This window comes from Clupea harengus, chromosome 10 (genome assembly GCF_900700415.2).
Source record: "Clupea harengus chromosome 10, Ch_v2.0.2, whole genome shotgun sequence".
In the NCBI taxonomy this organism is placed as follows: Eukaryota; Metazoa; Chordata; class Actinopteri; order Clupeiformes; family Clupeidae; genus Clupea; species Clupea harengus.
Genome location: NC_045161.1, coordinates 14694330 through 14706602, shown reverse-complemented (window position 1 = coordinate 14706602; position 12273 = coordinate 14694330). Strand labels below are relative to the sequence as shown.

The 12273-nt window shown below is 45.0% G+C and overlaps 1 protein-coding gene across 4 annotated transcripts in view; it reads right to left on the bottom strand.

Moving 5' to 3' along the window:
* LOC105898242 (voltage-dependent R-type calcium channel subunit alpha-1E) overlaps nucleotides 1-12273 on the bottom strand; it is a 130568-nt gene that overhangs the window by 65725 nt on the left and 52570 nt on the right. For all 4 annotated transcript variants that reach the window (XM_031575501.2, XM_031575500.2, XM_031575502.2 and 1 more), the window contains exons 4-5: nucleotides 11104-11209; nucleotides 9613-9752 (exon numbers count right to left, since the gene is read on the bottom strand). In XM_031575501.2, the coding sequence (XP_031431361.1) occupies nucleotides 9613-9752; nucleotides 11104-11209 (246 nt within the window). The remainder of the gene's footprint in view (nucleotides 1-9612; nucleotides 9753-11103; nucleotides 11210-12273) is intronic.

Below are 12273 nucleotides of genomic sequence, written 5' to 3'. Positions count from 1 at the left end.
CAAACGTGTGCTGACGTGTCTGCTACTAGCGCTGCTGCAAGTAAGAAGATGATAAATGCTGCTGAAAGTAAGAAGAATACAAAGCCTCTTTCACTAGCAATGTCTTCGGACGAAGATTTACTGTTATTATTACTGTGATTTACGAAATAACGGGCGTTATTCCTGGGGTTTTATGAAATAAAATAAATGATTTAAATTTGACACTGAATTTGTGTTTCTTAATGTTTATTATTTGAAAACATCAACACATCCACACACATTGTCCATGTCACAAGAGTCTTCATATCATATCCATCTGCCATGGAACAGCACCAGCTACAACAGTGCTCAGCTATGTTCAAGTTCAGTAGCCTGCATCTACTTCATGCTGGGCTCAAGCAAGCATATATACCCTCCACTCCGCTTTTCGCTAGATTATGCAATGACCTTGCATGACATGATAGCATGGAATATGTAGATTTATAGTGCACAGAATAACGTTTGCAATGATGTAAGTTGCGTTTGTTGATGACGTATGGTTAATAACATATTAATTGTAGAAGGGACATGATAAAATCAAGATCTTCCCTTGGTGAAAAAACTTTCCCCGATATCTTCCTACGAGAGATGGGTTAGGTGCTCAAATTTCCCGGGATCAAAGAGGATGTTAGTAGGCATGTCCAAACTAAAAATCACGTCTCAGGATTGCTGCGCACATAAGTTATTTCGGGTGCATCAACTGTATTCAGTCTACCCTACCCAACGACTGACTACGATGGCCAAACGCGTGCAAAGTTAATAAAACGTTCCACGAAAGTTCTCCAGCGTTTAAATTAAACGTTGAAGAACGCTGGTCTCCATGAGAACTTTTGTGCATGTTCAAAAATGTATTTTCGGACCAGCGTTCTCCGCCAATCACCGACGATTACTGACGATTACAGCGTTCACCAGCTTTCACACAACGCTCTTCTGGTGCTATACCAGCGACCGTGGACGATTACCAACGTTTCCTCTAAAGTCATAGAACGTTGACAAGAACGTTATGGTGTGACGGGGCCTTAAAGCGCCATTTTGTCGTGTCAAGTGTGTCCAGGTGCGCTGTATATCCATTAGTTATGTAGTCCCATATAGGCCCCAAACAAGCACATAAGGCTGCCATTAAGTGATGTCAGTTACAGGCTTGTATTTGGCAACATAAATACAGCACCACGTTTGCTGATAACATCCTGCCATCTTTCTTTATGTACCATCAGATATCTCTGAGACGCATGGGCACACACCTTTACACACTAACATTACACTTCTGATCTCATTCAAAATGACATCAAATTTGGCATTTCCTTCCCTGCTATCTTCGGCACCATGCCCAGTGAGGTCTCACTGTAGACAAGTGGGACGGAAGTGCTCTCCACTGCTCCATCAACATTCTGCAGAGGCATTCTGAGTGAGGTGCGGAAACACTGTTATCTGCCTCTCCGGCCTGGCAAACACTGACAGGTGGATGAGTAGCTCCTGCTGCCTGGTGGCTGCCCACTCCTGCGGACTGGCTCTGAATGCACAGCATCGCCTTGCACCACAGTTATTTAGCACATATTCATGGGGTACTGACTTTGACAAGACAAAAATGCCAGTGCCAATTTGGGAATGAGTGGGTAAGTGTTTGAGTGTATGTATCTGTGAATGTGTGTATTAGATTATTTGTGTGCATCAAAATAGGTGTGGCAGTAGGCTAGTAGGCAGTAGGCAGTGGTCTAAGTGTTTGAGCTAGAGAAGGAAAGAAAAAAAACAGTAGCCATTTGCATCTTTGTGTCAGTGTACTGAAGGAGCACTCCAGTGCCCTGAGGGACAGGGGAGGTGACGAAAGGCCAGTGTGGCAATAAGAGAGGTGGAATGACACCCCCATCCTGTCCACACACATCACAGCAACTGACAGAAGATGGATAGTTGTTTATCTGTGTGTGTGTGTGTGTGTGTGTGTGTGTGTGTGTGTGTGTGTGTGTGTGTGTTTGTGAAGCAGGATTTAAAATGTGTCCTGGGATTCAGCATGCTCAATAACAGTCCATTCCTTAAAACTAATAATGATCAAGGAGTTAAACTAAATATCTTTTAACTCTTAACTATGGATATGGCTCTCCTCAGTGAAGATCTGTCGTTTGATTTAAATTACATAGAGAAATAAATAGTTAGAATAGAATCACACACACCTGAATCAAGTTCATTTAAATGAGTCAAATGAAGTCAAAACGTCTCCACCCATGAAGCCCAGCTAATAAACACCTGAAAAAATACCTAACCAAATCATTGTGTGGCAGCTGTCATTCTAAGTGCCTTTCGAGACCTGACAGCAGCCTCTGAGACACTAGCCTCCTGTTACAGCATCAGCCATGAGATAATGATTACATGACAGAAAGACAGAAAGAGAGGGCGAGGGAGAGGGAGAGGGTGAGGGAGAGAGAGCAAGATGATTGAGAGAGAGAACGATAGAGAGGGAGAGGGAGGGAATGAGTGTGAGAAAGAGAGAGAGAGAGAGAGAGAGAGAGAGGGGTGAACAGAGGGTGAAAGAGAGTGAGGTAGATAGGATGCGGGGGTGGGGGGGGGGGGTCAAGAGAGGGAGGGGTTATGAAAGTGAGCGAAAGAGAACTTCTGAAGAGTCAGGCTGACACCATATGCTTGTTAGAGCATGATGGCTATGTAGTATGTGAACATGTCAGGAGGAGAGGGAGGGTGACAGAGAGAAGGGAGAGAGAGGGGGATGAGTGAAAGAAGGAGAAGAGAGAGAAAGAGCTAGCGAGGGAAAGACAGAAGGAGAGAGAAAAACAGAGAGGAAGACAGAGATAGATTATTATTATAGTTTATGAATATATATTATCAATCTATATATCTTTCTATATGCTTTGACGATACAAAAACTGTTGTGATGCCATTAAGGCTTTGATATTGAAAACATTGATAGAGAAGAGAACAAGGATTTGGAGAGAGAGAGTCATAGAAATGTAGCAGTGAAACGAGAGATGGGCCCCCCATGTGGAGTGGCACCAGGCTGTAAATAAGAGCCAGACGTCTCGGGGGCGGTGGTTTGTGGTGATAACGGGTGTAGTGGCCTGTAGCGGCATCTCCACGGCGCCATGGCAGTGTGACCATTCGCCACCATACGTCACCATACCGCCGTGTCAATCCCACCTGCCTCATTAGGCCGCGTCACGCCACATTTCACCGCCGACACCGTGACAGGAGGGCCAACACACACACACACACACACACACACACACACACACACACACACAGATGAAGTCTGCCTCTCTCTGCCTGTTCCCTCGCCCCATCTCTATCCTGCTTCTTCTTTCTTACCCGCCTTCTCTACCGATCCCTCTCACTCCCTCTTGCTCTACCCTCTCATTTCTTTACACACACTTTTTTTCCTCTGTCCCCCTCTCTGTTGTTCTTTTCTCCCTGCTCATTCTCTCTATTTCTCTCTCTTACATTTTCATTCTTAGTCGCATTTTCTCTGTCTCTCTATCTGTTTCTTGTGCTTTCTCTTCCTCTCCCGTTTCTATTTTTCCTACCCTCTCCATCTCTCTCTCGCTCCTTCCCTTCTGTTTCACCCCCTCATCTCCCCCAGTCCTCTCCATTAGAGAGCCTGTCCCCCTGAGCCAGCCGAGTGCCGCACGATTAAAAATAGGCCAGCCGTAAAAACCCCTGACGGAACAATGAGCCGCGTAACCATGACAGCTGTCTGTCCTGTCACCTCGGACACCTCGGCATCGTCGCAACGACGCCCCTGCCCTCGCGCTGGCAGACAGTCCCCATAAATTCAGCCAAGGCTGTGGAGGCGAGGCAGCCGACAGAAAGCAGCCAGTCTCCAACCCCGACGCCCACACCCCACCCCCTTCAGCCTGGCCCCCACCTCACCCTCAAACACGAGTGAAAGTCCTGACACCTCTCGCCTCAATCACCTCCAGTCGTATAACTCCACCACAGCAGCAGGCACCGCGGTCCCCAGCAACAACAACCGTGGCCAACCGTGGCTCTCTGTATAATCTTAATAAATAATCATATAAAAAAATAAATACTTGAGGCCCATCCGCTGTGCAAAACGAACAAAACAAAAACAATCCGACTCAGGCTAACAGGCTAGTGATCCACAGGGACACATCTTCGCCCACCAGTTACCCTGCACGCTGTCCACGCTCTCTCTCTCTCTAGCGGTACAATTGTTATATCCATTGCTTCTTTCTCTCTCCAAAGGGCGAGAGGGAAGAGGAATCCATGCATTCAGCCCACTAAACAGCTTACGCCACAAACATAGAATTGAGAAAGAATTGGTCTGGCCCTGGGCTCTGTAAAGCACCTTGAGACCATTTTATCGTTTTGGCGCTATATCAATAAAATTGAATTGAATTGAATTGAATTGAATTGAATTGAATTGAATTGAATTGAATTGAAGTCTGAGCAGTTTTGCTTTCATAGTTACAATGACCGGGGTCAGTAAGGGCAGTTATGATGAGAAAGGCTAGCATTATAGGTAAATTATTGGTAGATGATGTGATGTATGAAAGGACATTAGCCCTAACTGACTTGGGTTTTAAACTGAAATGCTTAAAGTGTAAATACAATATGTCTCCTCCCTCTCCACAGACTCATATGCCCGTCATAATTCTCCAGTGTCTGCATCTGCAATACCTTGTATTCCTCCACTAATGAATTGCCTTGAATCTCCCTTTCTCGCCCTCAACATCTTTTCACCCCATCATTCCCTCGCTCCTCTTCCCCATCTGCTCGTCTTCTGTGGAACTGTGGTGTCGAGACCAGGCGAGGGGAGAGGGGCGGCGCAGCTGAAACGTGCGCCGCGGTCTAATGACGGGCCGGGAGCTCTGGGCATGACACAAGGGGCCATTAGTGCCATTCAACAGTGAGGTGCTCTCCCCTCCACCACCCCCTCTGTGGACCCCCTCTGGACAGCTCCGCCTGTAACCCCGGGGTCTGAGACTGCCAGGGGGATAGGGGGGGGGGGGTGTAAAGGGGGGCACCATCCGCATCGAAATCAGCGTGCATGTAAGTCAGCCGATAACAGGCTTTAAGGCAGCCCTGGCACAATCCACTTATCCACCCACGCGCTCCTGCCTATACAATCAGGGCATGCATACGCCACGCCACCACACTGCGCTAATCTGCACTTGCTGCTGGGCTGCTCTCTTCTGCTGGATCCGCTCCTGCTGGAGGTGTGTATGTGTGTGTGTGTGTGTGTGTGTGTGTATGTGTGCGTGTGTGGGGGAGGGTTAGGTGCCTGTCTCTCAGACATGGTGAGGCGGATGTTCAACGAGCTGTGCGATATTGTTGGAGTTTGGTTGCTGTTGATCTGAGCTGTAGCCACACAAAGAAGTATTTCTTTTAAGTCACATATGGGGCCAGGATTACACTGCAAGACCTGTATTTATCAAAGCAGGGATGGAGATGTGGATCCACGCTTCGGGGACAATGAATGGAACACAGGGACCAATAATGTGTGTACAGCTGCATCAGTGCAGGAGTCCCAAAGAGCTCAGTGGAGGTAACGAGAGCTCACCTGAATGTGAGAGGAAAGAACACAAATCCAACTTCACTAGTACTCCACCTGCACCGCCAGGCCAGGCTGGTAGCCAATGGAGAGGTCCTTGACATTTTCTCTCCCCATGTAATACACTGAGGCCAAGTAATCAGAGAGGTGCGAAGGCAAGTGTATCCTTCTTTCTCTCACTCTCTCTCTCTCTCTCTTGTTCTTTGGCCCATTCTGCCTAAGCCAGTTCATTAACGACTAATGGCTACTGATCGTGACTCATCCGTGATTACCACCAAAATGTCATCATCAGCTCCTGCAACTTCTTTAAAGGTGGCAGACCCTTGTCTCTCTCTCTCTCTCTCTCTCTCTCTCACACATTCTCTGGTTCTGTCTTTTCTCCATCTCTCTAACTCATTCATTCATCCATGCATTCATTCATTCAATTCTTCTTTCAATTTCATGTGCTCTAACTTTTCCTGTGTTTCTCTATGCTTCCTTTCAGCAACCCAAATCAGGAGTGTGGCATGGAGTGAGTAGTGACTGATCGACAGACAAAACTGTTAGTATAAACCTGCTGAAACAGGGCAGGTCTGTTTGGAATACCTAAACACGCTGCGGCAGTCATCCACTGACCAAGCTCTGACCCTGTTCTTTGTTTGGAAAGCCGGGGCGACGCTAGCCTGGTGGCCCCGGCGCTTGTTACGGTGCAGAAACGACCAGAGTGACAGCTAATAAACATCAGCACAAACGTATTGCCATGGTGAGGGGTCAACACACGTCCAGGGAGGGCAGGAGTCACTGTGTGTGTGTCCTGAAATGACTCTGCAGAGTGTGAGCTGAATGCACAGCCTTACGTAATGTTTAGTGAAGAAATGTTGGGTTATTAGCAGAGGTCACAAGGTCACAAGACAGCTGAAAGATTGAGATCGGCAAAAGATGGTTTTGGACGGGTCTTACATTGAAATCCAGCTCCGTTTTAATTGATTGAGTTGATTTTGAGAGTTAAGACTTTCTATGAGAACTGTTTCTCTTATTGTTGAATAGCTTTACTAGGAGCTCAACACAATTACCGTATGTATGGAATGTATGCATCCAGTGTATCCATACATCCATACATGCATTTAATGACCAATACTCCAGCATGGTGCCCAACAGAATGTTTAAAATTACATTAATCTCAGTGATGCATTTTCAATGATATTCATCTGAGTGAAGTAGCACAATGGAAGAGGTTATGGAGAGGGGAATTCCTAAAATAGGGAAATTGAGGGAAGATATATAGAGATATAGAAAGCCAAAATATCAACCACCGAAATATACCCGTAACAACATTCACAAAGGAATTCCTGACATGAAATTTGGGTGGGGGGGCATTATCATGTGACAGAGATACATAATTCCTCACTACTGTTTTCACACTATAGCCTCATTTTATAAATGTGAAAACTAAAAATTGTCAAAAAATTACCACATACTGATATACTGTAATTGTGCCGAATAGAATCAAATGGACAGCGAGATTATCAAAAATATCTTGATAGACATTTCTGAACTGTGCCATGACCGAAAGGAGCAAATGAGGTATTACAAGACTAATCGTGATCTGGTAATTCAATTAATGAAGAAACATCATTAAAAGGCTAAGGTCTAATCAAGGCGGCATTTCACTTTAAAAGAGTCCGCTATAAAAAGAGCTGATTAAACATTTAATCTTGCGCTTCAAAGGTTAGGCACGACATGTTGTCTGGCGGGAAAATCGGACCAAACAAGATGGAGACAGGTAAGATGAAGAGAGCAGACGGACGTGTGTGTGTGTGTGTGTGTGTGTGTGTGTGTGTGTGTGTGTGTGTGTGAGAGAGAGAGAGTGAGTGTGTGTTTGGGAAAGTGTTAGCCAAGAGGAATCTAGTCACTCTGGAGTCACTCTCTCTCCCTCTCATTTTTAAAAAGAATTAGGTGCTTTCATTGTGACGGGGTCGAGTGATTAAAGCAGTGTTGGAATATGCACGCCTGCTCTGCCAAGGTCGCACCCCTTTAACCCTCATTTGATTGCCTCTGAATTATTACACACAAGTCTGCTCATCACAACTGACACGCAAAACACACACACACACACACACACACACACACACACACACACACACACACACCAAATACATGACTCATAGATCCTCATACACATTCAGGTACATGTACACCAATGCATATGCACACACACACACATACATACATACATACATACACATGCATTGATGAGGGTCACTACTGGCACAGAGGAGATATAAGTCTGGAATACAGTGTTGGCATTAATCTTAAAAGCCCTCAAGTGTGGATTGCCCTGACATACACACACACACACACACACACCTTAACTTCGGCTCAACCTTGGCTGACACTCATAAGCCACCCCTCATAAATAATGAAGGGGTTGGTATCATGTAATATTCTCTATGAAGCAATGCCTTTTTGTACCATTGCACTATGGAAGAATGAATATTTCATATGTGAGTCAATGAGCGAGGGAACTGTAGTCCCTTTCCCCAATGTGTGTATGTGTGTGTGTGTGTGTGTGTGTGTGTGGTGCTCACAACCATTTGGAAGCATATGTGTGTATTTGTCTTGCGGTAACATCAGCATCTGAAAAAAAAAATCTCATAATGAATTTTAAAAGCCTGTAGCAGCTCGATTCCTCTCTCAGCGGACCGATACAAAACAGCCCAACCGAAGGCTGCATTGCCAAAGCTATAATCTCCTCTGAATGATATCAGTGAGCGCTGCTTTTGTTGATCCCTGTTGTTGCAACAGTGGTAAAGGCATATTAGACAACAGCAAGCAGTCGTCCCTGGACACTTGTTATTTCTCTGTGTCGTTATGTCCTACCGTCGCCACGGTCCCAGCTGGTTTGGTCTTAATGCTCCTGCCAGACTCACATTTCACTGGTAATCTCGGGCAACTGCAATTGGCTCGGCACAGCGCCGGTTTACCTTCTGTAGTTTGCAACGTGCCTTAACCTTCCTCTGAGGATAAGCGAGACGTGTCAACTAAGACACCATTGCCGCACCGGATCCAAATGGTCTGACGGCGACATCGATTTTCCATAGATTGCAAGAAAGGCGCCACAGAACACGACAAGAAGAAACAGACGGGCCAAAAGGAGTGGCAGTGACCGGGCCCCAGCGGCGCGGTTGCAAACCCAAATCATAGGGCACGAAACACACAACTAAGGGTGTGGTCAATCAATCAATCAATCAATCAATCAATGTATTTATTTGATCAAGAGGGACAGTGTACATTCATGAACATTAAAATGTAAATGCACCCAATTATAGCTAAAAGGCTAGTTTCCATTGGCAGTCCCCCTGCCAGAGTGAAAATAGCAATAGCATCCTTTCTTTTTCAGCTGCTACCAACCAAAGCATTTCAAATTGGCTTCTAAATGTTCAAAGAAGTTCAACTTTTCAGGAAGGAACTGAGTGATTTATATCAGCTGACAAACCGCCAGGAGAACAAAAGGGTGCTCACAACCACATCAACAGCAATTGAGAAAACCAAGTCAGGCAGAGAGGAGTGACGACTGGGAAGTGAATGATTGTTGAGAATTATGGCCTCAGCTACATATTGTCAAATTTATACCAAATTGTTGTTTCAATGCTTAAAGCCTCCTTCTCATGGAAAGGCTAAATGCTAAGGTAAAACCTGATACTTATAGCTTACTGCTAGCTCACAGAATGTACTGGTGTGTTGCGGTTGCGCTCTGTACACTGTGTGGTTTGCGCAACAGGCAGGCCTTTCTGTACTAAAAAGGCCGAAATGCCTTAACAGAGCCTTGGCAGTGAGCAGACAAAAAGATTTTGTTCAGTGGTGAGACTAACATACCATAAACGCCAAGATGGTTATTTCAACCCCCCTCAGGGGAAAAGATCCAGGTCCACACACACACACACACACACACACACACACACACACACACACACACACACACACACACATACACACACACACGCGCGCACACCTGATCCGTTTACACATTACACACACCGAGTGGTCTCTGTACGCCTTTGGATCGTTTCCAAGTGGAGGAGGCTGAGGAACTCACTCACCCGCTGAGGACGACGATGAAGTCCATGACATTCCAGCCGTTCCTCAGGTAGGAGCCCTTGTGGAATACAAATCCCAGCGCCACAAGTTTAATTCCAGCCTCGAAGCAAAACATCCCGATGAAGTAGGGCTCTGTTTTCTCCTGGGAAAGGAGAGATGGCGCAAATAAATAAGTCCATCATTACTGCAGTGGGTAAGAAAATGATTAAACAAATGGTTAACTGCATATACCCCTTTAAAGAAATTGAAATAACACAACATAAAATAAAGGCAGAGATGCCACAGGTAATGCTTCGATAGAAAAAAACCAGGAAGAGAATATATATATTTTTTTTTATTCATCACCGTCAGATGAGTGTATTAGCACATGTATGACAAGCATGAAAATGACAAAAGCACACATTCCATTTCAGCAATTCAAAATTCCCAGACATAAAAAAATAAATCAAATAAATCCCATTAGACCCCTGACATTCAGTGAGGGGCACTTTAAGGTGTTAAGAGGGAGGGGGAGCGACACCAATTTTCCCTCAGCAGGTAAGCCACTTGGCTGGGATCACACATACACTTAGCACGGAGGCTCAACAGGTAGAAATAACACAACTGGTGTCCAGCCTAGAGCCTCTCTGTGGTTCTCTCTGAGAGCGAGCGCCAGTGACAGAGGAGAGGAAGCAGGCAACACTGGGTGCGTGGGGGTGGGTGAGGTGGAGGAGTACGTGGAGATGGTGTAACTGCCGCCATTTAGCTACTCAGAGGGAGGCAATTACTGAAGAGCACCTGACACTTTTATCCAATAAAGATTAGGGACAAGTGCTCAAAAAGTGAGTGCAATGCTTCTTCTGTCTTTAGTAAATGTTTAGAGAACACCAAGAAAGAAAGAAAGAAAGAAAGAAAGAAAGAGAGAAAGAAGGACAGATTATATAATAAACAGACCAAAAACGAATTCTGTAAATAATTAGCTATGTATTTTTGTTTGTATTAAAGTTAAGACACAACAAATCACTTGTGCACCCTCTGTCAACAGAATCTCCCTAGCCCTTTCATCAGGACACAGGTGTCGGCTGCAGAAACCAATCACTACAAATCATCTTGAAATCGAATTTATTCTTGAGTCTGATAAATGAAAGCATGTATAACAAGCAGCTTTGATATACTTCAAAATAGCTCTGCTCAGCTTTGAAATACTCAAAGTTGCATCTGAGTTTCAGTGCCAATTCTCATTCACAGGGCAACTCCACAGTGAAAGTGGAGCAAACAAAAGTACAGTCTCTTGACACTTCTAGTTGCAAATGAGATGCAATACCACAAATGTGTTTGTTTTGATATATTTCTGGAAATACGTGTTTCCATTGTAGGCAGTGATATAAGCTTAACAAACAAACGAGCACATAAAGCACCACATGCATTGATCAATTACTTATTTCTCCACAAGACTCACAGGCTACACACTACAACCCATGACTAAGGGTGGAAAACATGTGTGCGTGACTCACCAGTTTCTTGGACATGGGCGTCTTGTCATCCCCAGGGAGGTGTTGCTCCAGCGCCAGCACTATGCAGTTGGCGATGATGGTGGCCAGGATCATGTACTCAAACGGAGTGGACACGGGAAGGTCAAGGAACACACATTTGGACAAAGGAGAACTCGACAGGACTACAAACAAATACCCAAACTTGTATAATTTACCATAGACATTTAGACCTTAGAACCTAAAGTTAATGGCACTATAATTATATAATCAATTCACAACACTAGAGTCACATTAAGTCCAAGTACTTTCAAACAACAAGGACTTTATCTGTTCCAAAACATGCAAGTAGCCTTACTTCTGCTTCTAATAGTCCTGTTATTATGGGATGGAATTTGAGGCACTTAGAACACAAACTCACTTGTAACAAGCCATATGCTGGTTTAAGTAAATGTCATGCCTCCGCAGTGGCGTTGTGTTTGTACTGTGACCTGATACACGTGCAGTAATGCTATTATGTGAAGATGATCCTCCCAAGATCTAACAGTCACCACCAGGAGAAGATTCATTGTATTGCAAATATAGCTGTGTCAGCTGAGGATAGCTGAGGCTATCTGAATACAGTGAAAAAAAAAGAAAAAAAAAAAACCACTGGATGAAAATCTGAGCCATTCATAGCACGTCAGAATTTGCTTATTTTTTTCGCTGTTTTCTTTTCTGTTTCATTCTTCCTCCCACATTTAACAGCAGAGGCTTAATCCAAACCACCTGGCAATACAATGCTTTCTCTCCCTAGCTACCAAAGACACACACATGCATATGCGCACACACACAAACACACATACACACTCACTCACTCTCTCTCCTTCGCTCTCGCTCTCACACACATACACAATCTCCCACACACGGTTTTTCTCTCTAGTCCTCCTCCGGGTTTCATGGTAGCAGAAACACTGGCAGCAAATACAGTTCAGCACACACACAAACAATCAAACACACACACACACACACACACACACACACACACACACACACACACACACATAAACACACACACACAAACACACAAACACACACACTCCAGGGAGCAAGAAAGCATCCGGAGCATGCAGGGGATGGCTTTCCACCATGGCAAGGTTCTCACCTCGACTCCTCTCCAGAGCTGCTGCAGACGTGCAGCAGACACCAGCCGAG